The 23,228-nt window shown below is 36.7% G+C and overlaps 1 protein-coding gene across 1 annotated transcript in view; it reads right to left on the reverse strand.

The window, feature by feature from the left end:
* The window catches only part of LOC118201353 (astacin-like metalloprotease toxin 5), a 51,015-nt gene that overhangs the window by 19,204 nt on the left and 8,583 nt on the right, over nucleotides 1-23,228 (reverse strand). Inside the window, exons 3-4 of the mRNA XM_085824580.1 lie at nucleotides 17,988-18,063; nucleotides 11,120-11,237 (exon numbers count right to left, since the gene is read on the reverse strand). Coding sequence (XP_085680706.1) covers nucleotides 11,120-11,237; nucleotides 17,988-18,063 — 194 coding nt within the window. The remainder of the gene's footprint in view (nucleotides 1-11,119; nucleotides 11,238-17,987; nucleotides 18,064-23,228) is intronic.

Consider the following 23,228-nt stretch of genomic DNA (forward strand, 5'->3'; position numbering starts at 1 on the left):
AGTCAGGACATTTAATGTTCCCAAAGCAAGTAAGGAGGAACACAGAACCTGATAACACATTGCTCAGAGTTTGAGATGTTGAATCTGAAGAAGTATGTGGGAAATGGCCCATGTCCAGTTAAAAAGCGGTTTGTATAACCATTGACTATTGTACATGTATCATTTACATGAGGTGCCATTTGATGTAATTGTCTTCCTGTATTTATTGTTGTCCATTCTTCTTCCCACATTTGGAGGCTGATTTTATGTAGATATTTCTTGAGGTATGATTTCGTCCAGGGAATTTTTCTTGAAGGGATATTAGCACACTAAACCATCAACACACTTCACCTCTAATTATCTCACTACAGCATCTTCTACAACGGCATGCACATATTAACTTTCTACTGAAATGGATAAAGGCCCACGCGGACAACGAGGGCAATGAGGCTGCGGATCGCTTTGCCAAGCAAGCGGTCACAGACTCAGACGCCCAATTCAACAGCCTTCCAGCACCACCCTCACATCTGAAAAGCATTCTAAGAAAACAGTGTCTTCAGCTATGGCAGAGAGAGTGGAACCTCAGTCCCACAGGAAGGCGATACCCAAAGTCAGCACAGAAAGGCACTTCGCCGTTGCTCCCCTTACACAATTCATAACAGGTCATGGCCCATTTCCCAGCTACTTCTTCCAACGCAACATATCTCTAACTGACCAATGCGTCTGCGGAGGTCACAGCACCCCGGATCACTACCTCTATGAATGTGAATTGACAACTGCTCATCATCTCCCCAGCCAAACCTCCAATATAGAAGCTTTTAATAGATTTATTATTACACATAAGCCTGCAATATCCAAAATTTGTCAAAATGTCAGCATCACTAGGGCGATGGATCAGGACATCTGCTGTCCTCACTGAATCCACCAATCGCCTCTCAGTTCGTCATTAATACACCAATAAATTATTTTACCATCAGTACCCAATAGTGCACCCATCCCTCAGTGTCTCAGTTAGCACTTGCACATGTAACAATGTATCTGCATTCATTATAACATCTGTTCCTATAATTTATACGAACTGCGCAAATTCTATAATACTCAAATTATCTTTGCAATAGCATCTTTGCATTATGTATATATCCATTGTACTTAAATCTTTTATGGTCTTCTGTTTTGCATTCTGTTAATACCTTTGTATACGTATTCCGCTCTGTATATCACATTTTTAGTGTTGTGTACTATTTCTAAAGTTGCATCATGTTTCATGTATTTTATCAATGTATTTCATGTCTCTTGTATTTTATCAATGTATTCCGTGTCTCATGTATTGTATCAATGCATTGCATGTATTTTGTCCTGTATTTTATCAAGTATCATGCTTTTACTAAGCTTTTGTTCACTGTCTGTACACCCTGTACTAAGTATAGAATCTCTAGATACCTCAGTATTCCAATATACAACACTATCACGCATTTGCAATATGCTTAAGTTTATGAATTGTGTGAAGGGTATTGGTATCTAATTACGCCTTATGTTTGTGTGATTAATGTGTTGTTTTCGTTTTTTTTTTTTTTTATTATTTTTTTTTATTTATTTTTTTTATTTAAGAACCTTTCTTTTTATGTCTTGCACTTGACTATTTATGGCATGCTAATGTATCCTGAACTGCAATGTAACACAATCACTCATCTGCCCTTGTTGCACTGTAAATATTTTTATTAATTTAAATAAAGTTGCTGCTTCTACACAGGAAAAGGCGTGGTACATATGCCTGTTTACCACTGTTAAACACCAGGCGTCCCCGTCTTCCGTCACCTGTCACCTGCCTCCTCTTCTCAAGAATAATTTTATTTGATTGTTTTACTGCTTAATTAACTTTATTAATTGCATTTTTCAGTATCACATTTTATTTAGCCAGTCATTACTTGCGCAGATAATTTGCTGTAAGATTTTGTTTAAGTGATACTTAATTGCGTTCAAGTTCCTCCATGCTATATCATTAATAGATTATTTAAATGAATAATTAATTTTTACTACTAGCTGCATACTTCAGTATCACGTAATATTTTGCCATTCATAGCTTACACACTTAATTGCTTCAACATATTGTAAAAGTGATTATTATAAGTATTTTGTTTGTTTGTTTATGATTTGCTATGCTTTTAGAATGATTCAGCAGTGTATGTGTATATACCCAGTCGGCGTAATGGCAGTCCTTAATTAACTGCTTCTACCTGTTTTTTCCGCTTAGTCTTACCCCAATAGGACTTTTTTTGCGCCGTATGTATTGCTTGATTGTATGATAATATATTTTAACTTGTTAATTAGTCAAAATTAGTTTTAAATTTTTATTGAGCAATTTACATTCTCCATTACTACAGTACAGTTTCTCTAGTAACATTGTGCATTATTTTAGTGTTAATTAGTATTGTAGTGTATAAGCTCTTTACCTGCTTAAATATGCCTGTTAACACAAGATCACAAAAACACACTTACACAGAAGGCACCCCCACGGAATCCTGGAACGTCCTAGTTGACTTAGCTGGAACAATTATTCACGACGTCCCAAACAACACGGATTTCATATCTGATCCAACAAATGTTGACGAAATCCACGCACGTTGCCTGAAGATTTGTAATTCCAGTTTTAGCTCCAAGCCAATGATACCGCAAGAGCTGCGAGAAGAGCTTATCTTTCTTATTACCACTCTTCGAGATCTCGCCGCCTGTCATATAAAAGAGGGCACGCATGAAACTTCCACTACCGGAAAGGTACAGCACACATCCCAACAGCAAGGAGTTAATTCTTTGACGCCTACCAATGAACAACCACAAATTAAAAGTCATGACAGCCTTCAAAAGAAGCATAATTCTGGTCAAGTAGAAACTCCAGAGGATCGTGCCAAGAATAGGAATGAGAATACCATCTTAATTTACGCAAACGACGCCCAGAAAGTGTCCATGCTACCAGAAAAACTACAGGAAATAATTCCCATACAACAAGTTTAGAACCAAATTAGCAAAATCGTACCGATTAAACAAGGAGGTCTTGCAGTAAAGTGCAATACCAAAGATGAAGCGGAAGAAATCGAAAAACTACTGAAAAATTCAGAAAAAGCTCCAGACTTCATGCAGTATAAAATCCCACGGAAAAGAACTCCGAAAGTCATAATATACCAGCTCCCACCATCCACGCCAGTCGATGTTGTCTCGAATACCCTAGCGCAGAATATGGGCTGCGACGAAAATAATTTCAAGCCACTCTTCAAATTAAAAGACCGCAATAATAAGTTAAAATGGATTGTTGAATGTACAGCGACGGGCTTTCAAAATTGCATGAAACTGAGCTCAATTCTTTTCGGTTGGCGCGCGAATGTCATAAAAGAGTTCATAGGTGCCCACAGATGTATTACGTGCCAGGCTTTTAATCATCGCACCAAACATTGCCAGTATCGTTCACACTGTGCATACTGCGGTGGATTTCATGAAGAAAAGGAATGCACAGCGGACCAAGCCCATTGCATCAATTGCGAAATAAGCAACCTCCACAACCACACTAAATACGAGTGCAGCCACCCAGCGTATGACAGCATGTGCCCCACATTCAAAGAAGAAGTGCAAAGAATAAAATCCTGTACAGCTTATTATGAGTGATCCCTTAACGAGTCAAAAAAATACTGCTACCCACTTAATCCATCACCCAGCAAAATGCAACAATATCAAAGCGCTGAACCTGAATATGCAGCGATCGAAAACCGCAACGGATCACCTTATTCAATACCTGTCAGAAGATTATCAAGACATCATCTTTCTGCAAGAACCTTACTGCAATGAAGGAGAGTTAAGAAATCTACCCATCACATGGAACACCTATTACCACAAAAAACCAGGGTCAACACAATCTCCAAGAGCCGCAATAATAATCCTTAACAGAAACTGGAATCCTATTGTTGTCAAAACGCACAGAGATGTGGTAACAGTTGCAGTTAAAACTACAAACACCACGCTGTTAATGATGAGTGCTTACGCATCTCCAGCAGAGGATCTAGACGAAACACTGCAAATAATCCAAGAGTCACTACGCAATCCAACGTACCCTCATGTAATAAGTGGTGATTTTAAAGCACCAAACCAATTATGGGGATACCCTCACACAACCCCGAGAGGTACAGCAATGGAAAAATATATCGAAGCTAATCAGTTGATACTGCATAATAGCCAGAAGACCCACCAACATTCACCACCACTAACGGACAAGGTCATCACCTCACCAATAAGATCCTTCACCGCACAGTTAGAGAGGATTGCTCAATCTCGGATCATCAAATAATTACCTTTACAATAGCCCAAGAAATCGACCCCATGCAATTTAAACGATTCAAAATCAACGAAACCTCAGAGAAGAAGTTTACGCAGCTACTCGTCCCAAAAGCACAGGATATGTTACAGAACATCACAGAAAGTCGCACCAAACAGGAGATTAGTAACTGCGCATCATACTTAACCCAAGAACTCCAAATGTTATCTCAACAGGCATTCGTGATCAAAACGGCAAATAAAACAAGCAGGACCAACTGGTGGACTAAGGAGTTGCGTGCAGCAAGACAAAAGACAAGAGCTCTTTGCAGTAGGATGAAAGCATACATCGATCAGGAAGAGCGTAAGCAAGCATGGCTACAGTATAATAAACAAAGAGCTATCTATAAAAAGATGATCATACAAGCTAAATTGAAGTCCTGGAATAGATATTGTACTAACAATAAAGATGTTTATGGTTCATTATATAAAAGTATAAAATGACCACGTCCAAAGTGTTCCACCCAACTCAGATCCACGCGACCAGTACGGCTCAACAGCCCAGAAATAACAGAAAGCACACTCAATAGCATCTTGAACCATGTTTTCCTAGTAGACGACGAAGAAGACACTCCTGCCCAAAGAACAATTAGAGGAGACACGAGCATACCAGACACCCACGACGATCGCCCTTTTACCAAGAATGAACTAAATCATACCGTCAAAAGTCTAAAACAACAATAAAGCGCCTGGCACAGATGAGATCTCTAACCAACTGCTTAAAATCATCTGCAAAACAAATCCAGAAATACTGCTCTCCCTCTACAATAAATGCCTTCACTGCTTCCCAGACTGTTTTTAAGTCGGACAGATAGTATTGTTTGCGAAGAAAAACAAGTCACCAGAGGACCCTCGCTCATACAGGCCCATCAATTTGCTACCCTCCATAGGCAAACTTCTAGAACGTCTGCTTATCACTAGGATTAAGTACCATATTTACAAGGAAAACGGGATCAGTCAGCACCAATATGGCTTTAAACCCAGTAATTCCACCACACACGCCATCGATGCTGTCATAACGCACATTCAAGAAAATAAGAGCCGCCAGCTTCTCTCTGCACTGTTATGTCTCGATCTTCAGAACGCCTTTGACTCTCTCTCGTGGCCAGCCATCAAGCAGGCTCTCAGAGAGATGGACTGTCCTAAAAATCTCTTTCTGTTTACAATAGAATACCTAAACAACCGAAAAAGTATAATCAATTATAACAATGTAACAGTAACCAAACAGCAGACGAGAGGATGCCCACAAGGGTCTTGTATGAACGAAGACCTCTGTAACATTACCTTTAACAAAATCATTCAGTACCAATGGCCCAGCCATACGAATATCATTGTATTTGCAGACGACGTGACTTTTGTTGTCAACGGATCCACGCGCAATGCGCTAGAGGAAAACTGTAAAAGTACTCTGTCAATATTTCACTCTTTATGTCAATAAATAAAACTCCGTATTTCACACGCAAAATCACAAGGATTAATAATCCACAAACCTGGCCGCAAATTAACAAGAAATCCGATAATAAAGATAGACAACCAAAACATTAAGTATGTAAGAACAGTCAAATACCTGGGCCTGACAATAGATCCCAAACTCCAATTGGATTCCACATCTGCAGGAAAAGAGGATCCAAACGTCAAAAATTGCCAAAGCGCTGAAATCGATGAGAAGATATCAATGGGGCCTAAATAACCATATTATGAAGATTCTTCTAAAGACTGTTATCAATAAGATAGTAAACTATGCAGCACCCATATGGGCACTCCCAATGACTGTAAGAAAAGCCAAAATGCTGAACTCGACACAAAGACCATTCTTAATAAATATCACAAGAGCCTTTCGCACAACCTCAACGAACGCACTTCTAGTACTTGCGGGAGTACGTCCATTATCCATAGAAGCTGAAATAGATGCCATTGCAGCAACAGTCCTACAGCTTAAAAAACCCGCCGAATTCAAGGGGACAGTAATCCAACCAGATAAATATGAAAGCAAGCCACGTAAATTCCATACCCATCCAGCAATAACACTGGATAATTTGAAATGTAACCTTACCCAAACACCTCCCAACCCACTCTCATTGCCTACACAGAGGGATCCAAAATAGACAACAAAGTTGGATGCGGCGTGACCATTCGAACTGGAACAGATACCACTACTGAATGGCAAGGGCATCTACGACCGGACAATAGCGTATTCCAAGCTGAACTGGCAGCAAAGCATAAGCTATCTCCATGCACGTACCAACGTAATTCATATTATTACGGACAGCCAATCATCAATATATGCAATAAAATCTCCAATAGCACATAAAATTCAAAATATCAGCTCATCCAGTAATAAAACTTTTATCATCACATGGAAAGGGGTCACAGCAACTGCGAGGGCAATGAGAGGGCAGACACCCTTGCAAAACAAGCTGCGATAGAAGAGCGAGGCGACCTTATCCGCGTCCCATGGCCCCAATCAGCAATCAAACTAAAGCTGAAACAACTCGCCAACGAGGCTTGGCAAATGGAATGGACGAATGGACATACTGGACGTCGGACACACAGTCTGCTACCCAAGGTTAATGAAGAACGCATAATCTCCAACTATTTCCTCACACAATTTATCTCCGGCCATAGTCCATTCCCCACATACTTCTGCGAAAGAAATCTCTCTTCAACAAATGTGTGTGTATGTGGGGAGATGGGCGACCCCGATCACTACATCCTACAATGTCCCCTGACTACAACTTACCATGTGCGCCATCCCACGAACCCCGGAATACAATTCCTAAGGTTAAATCAGGCGGGGAAATGTGTATGAGAACCTTTGAAAGTTAATAGACACACTACACCAATATGGACTCGAGCTGTGCTCCCCAGAATGAGAAACAAGTATAAACCCCCTAACGGTAACGTGATCTCAAAGACTGTAGCTCATAATAACTGTCCTCCAAAAGGACTAGCTATAATGCGAGCTAACAATTTATATTGTACCTGTGCCGGCATCCACTGGTACTATGCCATTGCGTCACTGGTAAAGTGTTCACATACTCCACAAGAGGAGAAGTGTATCGTCACAGGGATGCCTACAACTCGTCAAACACCGCCTTAAACAGGTAACAATCTACACCAGGTAGAAGGTACCAAGTTCACATATGTACTGAAACAGCTGTCCAGTGCATCAAATGCAATAATTCATCAAAGTACATGTTAAATTATCCCACCCATGGACCGCTAAAATCTGAATATTGAACTTGGACCAAATGGAACATTACCTACCTAATTGCCGCAGTACAACATTCAATACACAATTCAAATATCAATAGGGTTCAAAACACAACCCTAGGTATCATAAAGCATATACTATGCCAAAACCAACAAGGTCTATAATGAACATAACTTCTTGCATTGTAAATAATCTGGAATAGTATGATAATGCTATGTCCTATGTATTGAAGTATGTTGTAAGAGTATGTTGCGCTATGTCCTATGTTTACTGTAATCAGGTCCCCTGTGGAAGGGGCGGTGCCAAAACCAACAAGCTCTATAATGAATATAACTTCTTGCACTGTAAATAATCTGTAACAATATGTTAATGCTATGTCCTATGTGTCGAAGTATGTTGTAACAGTATGCTGAGCTATTTCTTATTTGTTGTTAGTACTATGTCCTATGTATACCCTAATTAGGTCCCCTGAGGAAGGGGCGGTACGCTAGAGAGGTAGTGCATGGGGCTATACCATTGACGTGGGGGCACCACGTCAATGGCGATGACGTGGTGCCCCCACGTCTGTTCCACGGTGTTCTTCTTCCTGTCCTGTCCTGCCTCCTCTTTGACACGGATGTGTAGGGGAAGGAAGCCAGCAGCACGTTGATCGCGTCTGAAGAGGGCGTGCGGTAGGCTCTGGTGATACCCAATGCAAAGGGTCTTTGAATGGTAGAAAGGCGTTTAATTTTCCTGCTTTGCATTGGGTGAGCCCATACTGCTGTGCATAGGTGACTATCTTTTCCACCACTGTGGTGAAGAGGACCTTCTGAATATGGGGATTGAGGCCCTATTTGTGGCCATGAAATAATCGCATTTGCTGCGCTATTGTCACTGTTCTAATTTTGATGTCCTGGATGTGTGGTATCCAGGTCATCTTGTGGTCGGACGTAAGGCCCAGATATTTTAGTTGATTGACTATTTGTATCCTCTGATTGTTGATAATAATGGTTGGTCTTCTTGCGAGAGAACCTCCCTTTTTAGGTATTAATAACGCTTTGGATTTGTGCTCTGCAATTTTCAGTTTAAAGTTGTTACATAGGGCGTAGAATTGTTGGCACACTTCGTTACAGTGAGTCTATAATTCTCTTCGGGTTCGACCTTTCACTATTAGCGCTGCGTCGTCTGCGTAAGCGTAGATCTGGGTGGGCCCTGGCCATGTAGCTATTAGAACTTCGTTGAAAGTTAGATTCCACAGGTGTGGACCAGCGCACGACCCTTGAAGACACCCTCTCGTCTGCTCCTGTTCTAATATGCCTGCGTTGTGAACTCCTAGTAGTCTTCTATCCTGTAGATAGTTGCTTAGCATCTTGTACAGGTTGCTCGGATATTTTGCCTTCCGCAGAGCCTGCTTGATAGCCGGCCACCATAATGTATCAAAAGCGTTCTTGAGATCGATGCTTATCATGGCAGTATGGTGGCCGCTATGTCGGTTCTCTAAAATTGCATATCTAATGTCATGTCGAAGAGTGCGTGGACTGTAGAAGTGCCCATCCTAAACCCGTATTGTCTCGAGCTTAAGAATCCTTGCGTGTGCAAATGGTACCGTAGTTTGCTAATGATAATCCTTTCTAGTACCTTGCCCATTGCCGATAAGAGACAGATAGGGCGAAAGGATGTGGCTTCGGCTGGGTTCCGGTTCTTTTTCAGAAATAATATAACCTGTCCTATCTTGTAGGGTATGGGGAATATACCTGCTGCCAGGAGCTTGACTATGACGCATAAATATGTTGAACACTACTTGATGAGAGTATATAAGTTATTTCTACCGCCTTCTTAGCATGCTTGTGGTGCAATGATCAGCACGCTCGGCGCGTATTCCAGAGGACCGTGGTTCGAGTCCCAGCAAGGGCATTGCTCATTTTTCATCTCTCATACTTTAAAAAAATACCTAATTTCTCTACAGTGGCGCCCGAACTAAAAAAGGAAGTGGATGATGATTCTCAACCACCAGGGTTTGGCGACTGGGTCCCCTAAGGTATTTCTTCCACCTTTTTAGCATGCCTTCGTGATGCAATGGTCAGTACTCTCGGCGCGTATTCGAGAGGTCTGTGATTCGAGTAATGGCGAGGGCATTGCTCATTTTTTATCTCTTTAATTTTCAAAAAAATACCTAATGTCTCTATAAGTAGATAGGAATGATGAATTTAATCCCTACATTTCTTCAATCTAAGAAAGGACTGGGGGGATAAGGTGATCCCCAAATGGTCATTTCGAGATGGTGACAAATTATAATGCTCTTGCGATACAAGGATTTACTGTAGAGACATTAAGAATTTCAGAACGAGATTTCTTACAAAATTCACTGTTAACTCGCCAAAAACAGAACTTCTACCTTACCATTCTAGCATATTGATCATTATACGACAGACTATATGTATGCGTTTGGGAGTTTGTTTTAATCCCTCAAACTATATCACTAAGAAATATACTTTAGAAGTTTTTCTTAACACTTTACCAACCGAGTTTAACTCTGAGAAATTTTATTGCCATTTTATTTTCTACCACGTATGCTTTGTATAAGAATGTTTTTATCAGGAATTTTTTTCGGTAGTAACTTAAATAGGAACGTTGTAACTTTACATATACTACAACTGATATACTGATATTAGAAATGTATCTTACTTCAATGGCTAGCAAGTGCCTGGGCATTTGATTTACAAAAAAATATATATTTCGACATCATACATATGCTCCTATAAAAATAATTATATAATAACTAAATACATAATTAATTAATTAATAATTAATAATTACTTAATTAATGCATATACCTAATTTAAATTTGCTAATACTCGGTCTGCTAGCCGCCCAGACGAAGAGGGAGCCTACTGCGATACCGAAGGGACCTGGCTCGAATCCCCGAGAAGACATCGATATTTGTAAATGTATAATGTCTTTGCGGCATGGGGATACTCTAAACACATGGCGAGCCGAATGTCCTCTCGAGACATTGTGGTAAGGGAAGATGGCTGAGAGACCCTTAGATCCGTCCCCCCCCCTGAAGTGCTCTGAGCGAAGTTACACTGTCACCTGTACAGAGCTCACGGCTGTTGCCAACGATAGGCGAATCTTGCTCTCCTTGCCACCATGAATTTCGCAGGCTTGCTCTGACGTTACTGTCAAACAACTGAGATAAGTCACAACAACAACAAGTGTTTGCTTATGTTCCTGAATTTCCACATTTAATACAATAATACAGAAAGTAAAATTTCACGATTATCAGCAGTATTGGAAATCGTCGGTATCATATTCGATAAATTTGCATTTCGCTGCAACATTCGATGACCTTTCGCATTTACTAACAAAACTGTTATATAGAAAGTGCAACTAAATGGAAAGTACTCTGTGCGTTTAAAGGATATACTCAATTATGTTTCTATCATTTTTATCTGAAAGTGTTTGTATCATATGGCAAAATTTAGAAGAAATCTAATGAGGTAATAATTTCCTTTCATCTGATATATATCTGAAGTTAGAACAAGTTTACTTTAGGTCCGATAAATTTTAATTTGTTGGAGAAATTCTTACCCATTTCCTTTGAATATTTTAATATAGTTCTTATGTTGAACATCTTTGTGAACAAATCGTATGCAAGATCTTTCTTCGATGTGACGCATTGCCAACATCAGAGTTTCCCATATAGGATCTGCAAAACGAAAATCCCAGTTATTTATAAAATTTAGGATATAAAAGATCTTCATGGTGTTTAATCTTATCTTAATTTTTTTCGCTTACAATCAAGTATAATCGGATTAGGCAAGATGTCCGTAATGGTAAAAGAATACAATTACTCGATTATCAGAAATTCAAGTATAAATGATTAATTGCATGTTAATAGTATTTTATTCTATGACAACTGGGTTTTAGTAATTTGAAGGCTTCCGCCATTTTCAGTCCTAAAATTATATCATCTTTTGTAAATCTATTCCTTTTTTCATTCAATAAAGAATGAAAAAAGTGAATATTTTTACATTATAAAACATTAATAAAAATGTTTATTAATGAAAAAAAAAGTTAATGAAGGAGGGAATTTTGCAAGCATTTACTTTTGATTTTGCCGTTTTTCGAAAGAGGGTGTAGTTGAATAAGATAATAGAATTTATGTATAATATAGATATCATAAAGAGTTTATTAAAAAAAAAACAAAAAAAAAACGCATAATCTCTTATTACAACAATGTTCACTATGGCGTAGATTCACATTTTTCACAATTGTTATTGAAACCCACATGCAAATTACGTTGAACAAGGTAATTTGCAGGTATTAGCAACAAAACAATCTTTTTAAAGAACTTATATAGTTATTAGGATTTTTGATGCAGGAGACGTGAAAAATATGCAGTGCCCTCGCCGGGACTCGAACCCTGGACCTTCAAATACGCGCTGAATATATTTCCAATTACACCACGAAGGCATGCAGAAAGAATGGAGAAAATAGCTTATATACTCCCCCTTTTAAAGGGCAACTGGGGATTAGAAAATAAAAGATTTAAGTATAAGAGTCACACCTTCACGCAGAACTAACGAGACTATGTTATTTATTTATATATCATTTATTTAAAGCTTGATACAATTTGAAATTCTAATTAAATTACATTTTTTAGAATGTACACTTGAAGAGAGGACACGCCATATCCTGGAGGTGACGAATTATCGTCCACCACCTTTTTAGTTCAGACGCCACTTGCATTGTCAATAGGATTTTTTATGTAGGAGATGTGAAAAATATGAAGTATATACCAGTAATTATATTCCTTTTCCTAAAATAAGATGAAGTCGGGAACATGTAGGAATTACAGTAGTACCTCCCAATATAAAGGACAGCAACCGGACAAAACATTTTCTCCCTTAAATAAACGTGTCCTCTCTTCAAGTGTACATTCTAAAAAATGTAATTTAATTAGAATTTCAAATTGTATCAAGCTTTAAATAAATGATATATAAATAAATAACATAGTCTCGTTAGTTCTGCGTGAAGGTGTGACTCTTATACTTAAATCTTTTATTCGGAGGTGTCTCAAGCAGGAGTTACTACTTGTAGTTAAATATTTATTACTAATGGTTTTTCGGCTTTTAAAGTCAGTCTTTTGCAATTAATGACGTAGCATTCAAAACCTTTTTTTTTTTAACAAAGTTAAAGAAAAGTACTTTAATGACACTGTAGCTAATTTTCAGTTATTTAATAAATGCCACCCATAAACTCAAGGTGTTCGTAGAATGATGGTATAGTTTTACATTAATTTACAAGATAATAAATTTTACGCCATACGCACTGAGGCATGTTTACTGTAGCTAAATCGGAAACCTAATAGAAAAGTTTTAAGTGTATCCCATTAATAGTATAACTTGTAAGGTTTATCTTAATTTGTCTAACAGTTAATTTTTAGTTAAAAGTTATTTTCCTGTCTTTCCTTAATTTCAGCTTACAACTTCCGACCAGAACGTATTTTCAGAATCGCGTTTGAATTCAAACGAGGGGAAGAAGTATTTAACTGTGAAGTTCTACTGACTTCGTTAGAGAGCCAAAGATTCTGATCAGCGCGCGTTAGCCTTGTGGCGATACTCTCTCACAAGCTATTATTACGCTCGGCCCTTGATAGCTTCGCAGTCAGTTAGCGTTAAGGGGCCAACTCTGTTAAAATCTTGATAGCTTCGGCTATATCTTTTTAGTTTAGTTAAGTTTTATTATGTATTATTCCCGAGTTCAAGCCCAAGTGGAGGCTTCATTGTAACTCCAGGAAGGAGTCGTCTGTTGAATTTATTTTGAATAATAAAGGGTAATTAACCCTTCGTACGCTTACGTTTCTATCTCTCTGAACTAAGCGATCATGCTTATCAGTTCTCAACGTTCCAGACACATTGCAGTACATTCAAAGTTTGGAACATTACAAACTCACAACAAGACTGTTTTTCTCTAACTGAAGCTAGAGCGCCGGAAATTAATATTCTCAGCTGCTGTATTGATTCTTTGTTTCACATGGAGAATATTTTGGATCTTTTCACCGTAAATCAATGTTTTCACTCGAGTCCAAAACAAAAAATCCAATAGGGTAAAAGTTTTAGGAAGGCAAAAACTAATTCCATTTCTTTCAGTCTATAAAAACCTTTTTGGAAATCGAATGGCTTCTATTGTAAATAAAAGAATGTCTGTGGTGTATTTCGATTGCAGATTTGACGCTGCTTCGAAAGACTGTTTGACACCCAAAGCATTTTAGCATACAGTTTGACGTTGCTTCTTTCCAACCGCAGTTAATCTTGAGTGCGGACTCTAAACTTACACGGTAAAGTCATCTGTATATCCCAATAATTCGTTCTATTGTCTTCTACACATTACTAGTCTGTGTTAGCGATACAAAGCAAATTATCACAGATTGCAGGTACTTCAAAATAAGTTCCTCTATCTCATCACTGGAGTTCTCTTTTTACATCAGATATAATGCATTCATGAAAATCTTAAAAACAGAAGCTGTGAAAAACTAAAAGAACTAATTAAAAAATTTTCAGAAACACTAAAAGCCGTAACTGCAAGTTTCGAATAATTTAAATCAAAACATTCTCATGGAGGATAAAAATTTGGCCTGCTGTGCAACCTATCTCTTCAGAAAAAATGGTGTCTCTTTTCTTCAACTAGTGCTACTCCATTTTACCTAGTTCCATCCCGGATTTGTCTGTGGATGTTATTTCTCACACAAGGCATAAGCTTCACAAAAGCAATATGCCTAACTCTTTTTTTATTTGCTCAGTGGGACCACTTTTAATAAAATGGTTTTATATTTCAGAAATTATGGGATTTTGGAACATACTTTTCCTAGCTTCTTTTGGAGACATGGGCAAACGCTGATCCAAAACCATTTGTTTATCTTTAGGTCAAAATTTTCAACTTCAGTACACAGTTTCTTTTCAACTGTTAAAAATAATAGCAGTTCTTTCCAAATTTAACAAATATATACTTGCATGCATTTAGCAGAGGCGTAATGTGGGAACTCAATCTAGCTGGCTCAGTAGCGGAATGACTTCGCTAGAACTCTGTCGATTTTATATAATTAGACTGAGTTTTAACGAATCGATGATAAGTTTTAATTTATAAGTCAAACAACAAAAATCAGTATATTGCGCTTTTGCAGCTGAGGATGATGGTTCGGTAAAACCATCAAAACTAGTTCTGTGAAAATTTGAAAACATAACGCTGTTTTTTGTTGTTTGACTTCTAAATTAATACTTTTTCGGCGTGTTAATGTATCTCAATAATAAGTTTTTCTGGATTCTCATTGTATAGAACCATAAAGACCCTTCAGACCCTGCTAGACTGAAAAACGAATTACTGCTCTAGTCTGAATTAAGATGACAAAATTTTGCAAAGGTTGAAATAACTTTTTTATTAACTTTTTTAATTTACCAAAAGGCACCGCTTGTGCTACGAAACGAAACTCCGCCACCGGGTACTTAAAATAACATAAGCTAAATTCAAATAAAACTACGCAAACAACCCACTTAACCTGGTTTCAAATATTTAATGGCGAGTATTTAACTCGACTAGCAAAATGGCTAAATCCAGAATAATCCTTGGCAGATCTAGCGATAGGACATGGTTGCAAGCGAGGGTGTTAAAAGCTCTAATTCTAAAAAATTCAAACACTCGGATTAATTGCTGAACATCTAATTTACATTCTGGTGAGCACTACGGAAAGGTTGAAGTCATAATATTTGGTTAACTAATATAAAGCTCATATTTTCATATTTTATTTATGCTGATTTTTCCGTTGAATTCCTTTATTTGTTTATTGTTATATTTCACAAGATTATTTTCATCTGAAAAAGGTTATAATTTTAAATGTAAGTAATATATTGGGGCAAACACAAATTCAATAGAAAATGTTTTATTTCTTCAGCTCCGCTTTGTTAATGGCGCAAGTACTAGCCACTGAGAGTAAATTAATTAACTAAAGAAACTATTTCCAGTAACTTTATAAATTAATGCTTCTAAATTTTTTACTAAGAATCATTGAAAAATGAAGATCAAGGGAAAGAAAACCATTTATGCCCATTTCTTTGTAAAAAATGAAGTAATAATATTATCTATAGGGCAATATTTAGATTACAAATCGCTGCAGGGGCTTTTACTTTACAAATTACTGCATAGGCTTTTACTTTACAAATTGCTACAGGAGAAAAAGTATTCTTGTCGGTCACTGTAACTGCAGAAAGGTTTTCTGTACTAGGGAAAAAGTCCACCTGGCAAAAGGGAAGAAGTTTCTTTATCCAACTTCCTTTATCGCAAGCTTATTCATGCTCGTTTTTATCTCTTGTAACGAAGACCGGTTAGTTCAGTCCTTCAGCTCTTCAGTAGTACTTGTGCGCATGGAAAGGGAAGATTCTAGTGCTCGGAATCAGTGCATGAGCTTTAAGCCAACAAGAACATTAGGTTATTTGAAAGCGGAAGAAAATTTAGACGCTGTAGAGACATTAGGTATTTTTTGAAAGCTGGAGAAGTGAAAAATGAACAATGCCCTCGCCGGAACTCGAACCAAGGACCTCTCGAATACGCATCGAGCGTACTGATCACTACACCACGAAGGCATGAAAATAGCGGAAGAAATACCTTATAGAGTAGGAAAACAGTGAGAATCTGCGTTATTATGAAAGATTTAAGAGAAACCACACATGAGTTAAGACCTGACTGCTAAGTGCAGACTTTTTCAATGCTTTTTTTTTTTTTTTTTTTTTTTTTTTTTCTTCTTGTGGTAGTGAAAAACAAACGAATTCCCAAAGCTTTTAATGAACATGGGGATTATAATACCCAAAATCATTACCTCGCAGGTTTTATAACACTTTTGCCTGCGATACGCCCACGTTCTCGTTTGGGAAATCAGGGATCCCCACATAGTGCGTCATACTCTTATCGAGCCATGTTGTTTTCAAGATAGGCAGTGCAATGACCACAAGATTTTTATAAATGCCTTTGTTTTGTTCCACGGCATTACAAAAAGTCGGGTTAAAAAAATAAGGGAAGATTTGGCCGTTGACAGCATTGTCACACCAAAGAGGAACACATACAAACCCTGAGGAAATTGTTTCTAAAATAATCGACTTTATCAGCTCCCTCAAGGGCAAAAAGTCTCATTATTACTCAAAAGGAGTAGGAAAGTGTAACTGCCTGAAAAGTTAATCGTCATAAAATTACACGATACAGTGGAGTTTCGAGATACGAGCACCTCTATATACGAGAAATTCGAGATACGAGGAAAGTATGAGCGAAACATTCGTCTTTAAATACGAACATTGACTCGAATAACGAGCCAGGCTGTTGGTACGCGTGGCGCGTTTCCCGAGTCGATGCTCTCGTAAGATCACTCAGTGTTCTTTGATCTACGTGTTTGTGCGCTTGTGAGTTAATTATTTTTTACATTTAACGTGAGAATAATTATTTCACGATGCCTCCCAAGAAGATTGTTGCCTCAGATAGTGCTGCAAAGAAAAAGAAGGTAGCCGTGGCCGTTGAAATTAAGAAAGAAATCGTAGATAAACATAAGCGTGGTGTAAGATTGATGGAACTGGGAAGACTTACGGCCGTTTAACATCGACGATCTGCACTATTCTTGAAGAAGAAGGAAGAAATTAAGAAACTTGATGTGGCCAAAGGAGTTACCGTTATTTCCAAGCACCGTCCAAAACTTCTAGAAGATGGATGCTGAGAAGCTGTTGTTGATGTGGATTAATGAGAAGGAGTTAAAAGGTGATTCGGTGTCGGAAGCTATCATTTGCGCTAAGGCTAAGAATCTGTACTTGGACCTTCTCCGAAAACACCAGGTATGTCGACTGAAGATGAGATGGTAATGAGATTTTTGGGGTTGCGGAGCTCAATGCTGGAACGAATTAAACTCGCATCTCGAGGCTCCACTGTATATACAAAACTAGCAATCCAAATAATCCAGTGTCGTATGATAAATTCAGAAATATTTTTTATTCTAAGTTAAGCATCGGATTCGATGTCCAAGAAAGGACACTATTGCTAAAAATTTGAAAAACAAAACTGATTCAAAACGGTCAAATGACGGGAAAACAACTTCATTTGAGGAAGAGCCAATTATAACGACGAAGAAGTTTTGCGTTTCTAAGATTAACAGAAGAAACTTGGGATAAGAGTTTTAGTCACCTTAAAAAAAATTTTTTAAAAATTCGCTTCTATTCTATTTTGTATATTTTTTTGTTTATAATACAAATTCCATTAAATAAAGGTTGAAACTTTTTTTACGAACTTTTTTATGATTTTTATAATAATATTATCTTTATCACTGAAGTTACACAGACTAAAAATTATTTTTTCTCAAAACTCTTGTCAATGGGCATAAATGGTTCCTCTCCCCCCCCCCCGAGTCTTCAAATGAAGGATTACTTACAGAGAGCCTCATCCACTAGGTAAGGAATTTCTCCATTCGGCCATCGCTGAGAATCTTTTGGGACGGCATTTCTGTCCTGTGGGGAGCAAAAAAAAAAAAAAAAAAAAAAAAGAAGCTATTCTATAGAAATTTTTTTCCATTCTTATTTAAGTAAGAAAATCCTTTAAAGAGCCAACACTCTCTCTTTGGAGCATTGGAGCAGCTAAAATCTCGACCATTTTGTCATAATTAAGAAACTAGCTACTACTCGCTAAGTTGTTAACTTTTTAACAGTTTATTATAAAAGTGGATTATCAGGCATTTACCTGTTCTTACTTGACATGAAACAATCTTCTAGAAGGAAACCTTAAGAGAAGCTTTGGAAATTTATATAAGCAGATTCTTTGTATAGGAAATCTGTCAGAAGTCAGGCTTGTAAAGAACAACCAATGTTCTAACTCAGAAATCATTACAAGCGTCCCCGGTAGAGTAGATACCAACACTATAGTTTAAGTTTTTAAGATCGGTTTTTTAGCATGGGAAAAAACTATTCATCAGCGAAAACGTTTGGGCCCTGGCGGCTATACTTATTGCAAGTAGATTTTTAGTTTGTTCATTTGATTAATAAGGCAGAACATTTTCGATTCGGTGCACAAAACTTAAATTTTACTTTTGGTCCCATCCGGCAAAAAGGTACTGAAGGGGCAGAAACTGACTTAATTCACTAGTCTGTTAAGTTTCAAATGTAAACAAATATGGCTGCTATGATAAAAAATTAGTCTTAGCTGCACTTAAACAACTTTTCAATTTAGAAGTCAAACAACAAAAATCAGCGTTATATTTTCAAATTTTCACAGGACTAGTTTCGATGGTTTTACCGAACCATCATCCTCAGTTGCAAAAGCGCAAACGAACGAGATAAGATATAGTGATTAGATAAGATAAGAAAGACTGGACAAAAGTGAAGCTACTGGCGTCATCTGTTGATAAAACGAGAACTAAAACATAATTTCCTTAAAGGCTGAAGAAAATGTGGATTGAAATTAGGGTCGTTAACTAGAACGGAAAGATTATTTTGAATGTGAAATGCGTCTAGAAAATCCAATTCACCGATGGAAGATGTTTCTTGAAAAATTTTGGCTGCAGAAAAATTTAAAGTATGATTTTCGGACCAACAATGCTGGGCAACAGAAGACTTCTGCGTTTCCTTTTTTCTAACATATGTTCCTTAACGTTTAATTTTAAGACTCTCTTAGTTTGACCAATGTAAATTAAACCACACAGGCAAGGAATCCTGTAAACACCCCAGAATTTCATATCCAGAATGGGGTCCTTAAGTATGGAACTCGGAATTTTTTTGATGGGAGAATAAACGACCCGAAAACTAAATTTCTGTAAAGTACGTGCAATTTTATAGCTAATTTTTTGTTGTTTGACTTCTAAATTAATATTTGTTCGACGTGTTATTGCATCTTAACTTTTTTAATTGTTGATAATTCTACAACTATTGCATGCAGATTAGCTAAAGGCATAAAAAACCTTAACTGGAAGATAAGAACGTAATTCAATCATTTTTAAGCCCACCAGCGGCCGAGCGGTAAAGTCGCTGAACACTGGTAGTTCGGTCCGAGGTTCGAATCCCGCGAACGGGCTGGCTGCATGGGCGTTTTCGTGGTTTTCCCCATGTGTAACGTGTATAGGAGCCAGTTTCCCTTAGAAAGTCCTCCACGAAGGCATCCCTCCCCTTAGGCAGATAGCCCTAGTGTGCTTTGCCATAATTAAATACACACACACACACACAATCATTTTTAAAGCAAAAAATGCACAATTTACCAACATATAAGAATAAAAAAAAACTGAGCTCACGGAGCTAGATAACAGAGTGGGTATCTATATATATGAGCCAGCCGTTTCGGAGAAAATGATGTTACTTCACCCCACACACACACATATATATATATATATATGTGCGGCTTAAGTGTCTGGTTGTCGCCGATAGTTTATTGGTTGCTTGCGTAACTGTACTAACCAATGGGGTGAAGTTTCCATGCCACAGGGTGGCCGTTTCAATTTAGACGTTCACAATTTCCTGTAAAACTTGCCTTTGCTATGACCAACGAGATATATACTGGTAGAGAGCGTATCTGCAACCTTCAACCGGTTCCAACATTAGTGTCACGTGACTGCTGGTCGAATTCCGAAAGTACGGAAGTACTTTACTTCATTTCTATGGGACGAAAGACGCCTGCTCTGCTTGATCACATAAAATTTAAGAAAAAACGGTTAACCGCTGCAGCGCCTATGGATGTAAAGAAAGTTTTATAAAAGGAGGACCTGTAACGTTTTATAGCTAAGTTAAAACTGCGTGATTTATTATTTTATTTCCAGTATTTTAGTCATTTTACTATCTCTGTTGAACTGGTTGGTAAAATTTCAGCCATATTGTATAAGAAAATTGCCGCTGTATATGACATTTTCAGCATGTATTAATAGCATCAAAATGCATTAAATACTCTGACATTATTTATTGGAATCACCTTGTAAGGATTATGTTAATTTTATTAACAGTTAAATTTTAAGTTAAAGTTCCTTTCCTGTCAAATTCTTAACTTCAACTTACTACTTCCGGCCAGAACGTAGTTTTGGAATCTTGCTGAATATTTAATGAGGAGGAGCGGTATTTAAACCACGAAGTTACTTACAGAATCAGAGAGAATCAGAGTTTCTGATTTACTCGCGTCTGCCTTTTTTGGCCACTCTCTCTCTCAAAGCTGTTATTAAGCTCTGCCGTACTCAGGCCCTTGCTAAGCTTCGTAGTCAAATACGTTAAGGGGCCAACTCGATTTGAAGCTTGATAGTTTCGGCTATATTTCTTTAGTTAATTTTAGTTTTAGTTTAATTATATGTCTCTTAATTTCAAGCCCAAGTATCGGCTTTGTTTGTACACTCCAAGGCGGAGTTTTGTTAAATCTTATTGGAATAATAAAGGGTTAGTTACCCTTCTATCTTGTTGTTTCTTGTCACCCGAACTTAAGCGATCATTCGCTATCTAGTTCTTAAGACTCGTCACTTTCTACAGTAACTGAGATTTACACAGTGAAAGTCTTACAACATTTTACAAATAATTAAATTTTATGTTCTTTTTCCGTGTACTCCGTTGAAATAGAAAGCTGCGCCTATTTTGTGCTAACCTTATTTCGCCAAGTCGTACGCGTTTTGGTTTCGTAAACAAATACTGCCTGCGATTAAAAAAAAAAAAAAAAAAAAAAAAAAAAAAAAAAAACATTAAAACCATATCTGTGTGAACTTTTGCAGGTTTGAATGAGATTTTCATCATTATATCTTTAAAAGTTTTCACTTTCTATTCATAAAAGCTTTTTTTTTTTCTTTTCTGTGAAACAGTCGTTTTATTTAAGCCCTTTATTTGTTAAAATAAAAGCATGTATTTTTAATTTGTAGTTTGTATTTTATTTACACTGTTTTATGTATTCATTTTTAAAAGTAAATATCACATTCTTTATATATCTATAAAGATTTCCATGGTTTTACAAGCTAATTTTTTTTTTAAATTTTTACCATCTAAAAAAAAAATGTTTGATAAGTCAGATTCCCCTATCAGAGCCATATATAGGGTATTGTATTTCGTAAAGTTATTCATGTAGTATATAATCATACCTAGTTTCTCTATTTCGGCCAAATTGTGTGTTTTCGTTTTAAAAAGCTCATTACTTATTCACAAATTAAAAATAAGAAATTTGGAATATACTTGACTACCAGTTTGGAACATGTTCCTGATATACTTTAGAAAAAAATAATTTAAATAAATAAAAAAAGCATTAAATCACTTAAAATAAAAAATATACTACTTTGTATGAACACCAAACCTTTAAATATGAGCAGGACATGCTTTTCAAACAAAAAGCTTTATTTCTTCATCAGATGCAAGTTGGATCCTTTGCAGCTGGTGAAGAACGAAACCTTTTTTTTTTCAAAATGTGCGTCCTGCTCGCGTTTAAAAGATCGGTGTTCATACAAAGTAGTATATTTTTGTTTTACTTAATTTGTGAGTGTTTATTTGTAATTAAACTTACTTTATAAGAAATATTATATTTAAATGCACATTTTCATAATGTGTTTATTTAATTGAGATACAAGAATAAAATAGAATATGTATTGTCATGTTTGAATTTATAATTCAGAAAAAAAAAATTTTAGTTTGGAAATGTACATTTACAACTTATCTGCATAATATGAAATCTTACTAAATTTAATGTATAGCAGCATACAGTTAAGGCAGTAGCTTCCAAGTTTGCATGAAATTATTTTCTGGACATTGCTAAGTTTATAAGCACTTTAATATGCAAGTAACTGAATAAAATGGGCATTTACAATCAGTGAAAGATCTTTTTAAAAATAAAAATTTATTTACTATCGTACATTTCCAGAATGCAAGTACTATTGGTAACATTGAAAGGAAAACTATTTCTTACTTTAAATTAAGTAAAATTATGTTTACTTAAATTAAAGAAAACAAAATATTTTTCTGTAATAAGATTTCAGTATAATTTATCTTTTTGTATCATAAACTATATTATAAGTTTGGACAGTAATAGTTTATAGTTCCAGCTGAAAGTCAACAGTCTGTAAGTATATATTTCGTCAATTGCATAAATACATATATTACAATGCGATTTTCTTTTTCTCTTTAGGATGCAATGCATTAAAAATAAAAGATATTTTTTACCTTCTCAAATATTATAACAGTAGTGCAATTAATTTTTAAATGTTATTCAAAATTAAAGTTTCCATCTCAATTTTTTATTATTTATTTTAAATTTTCTTCCTAAAATTATTTAACCTAAACAACTTAAACAAAGGGGCAAATAATTTAAAGCAATTATTAAAAATATAGATAAAATATTCAGGATAAAGGGGTTAAGTTATATCTAAAAATAATTGTAAAAAATCGAATAATCTAATTCGAGGTCGTTGTCTGCCGACTGCCAGCAGACGGAAATAAAACACACTACCTGCCATATCAAAAGCGCGCCAAACTGGCGATGAAAAGCCTAAGCTATCACTCCCCAAAAGCGCCAAGACCATAAGTCACGTGGTGTATGTTGGAGACAGCCTAGCAGACGAATTCCCTGTGGGTGAGCCGTCTACCTGTTATATGAAGTCGTTGGCTATGACCATCAATAAGTCTCAGGACCAAACGCTTAAGCGTGTTGGCATTTTTTTACCTGAGACTGGATTTGCACA

Source organism: Stegodyphus dumicola, chromosome 1, assembly GCF_044657685.1.
Source record: "Stegodyphus dumicola isolate Sdum_Otavi_A_Nest chromosome 1, ASM4465768v1".
NCBI lineage: Eukaryota > Metazoa > Arthropoda > Arachnida > Araneae > Eresidae > Stegodyphus > Stegodyphus dumicola.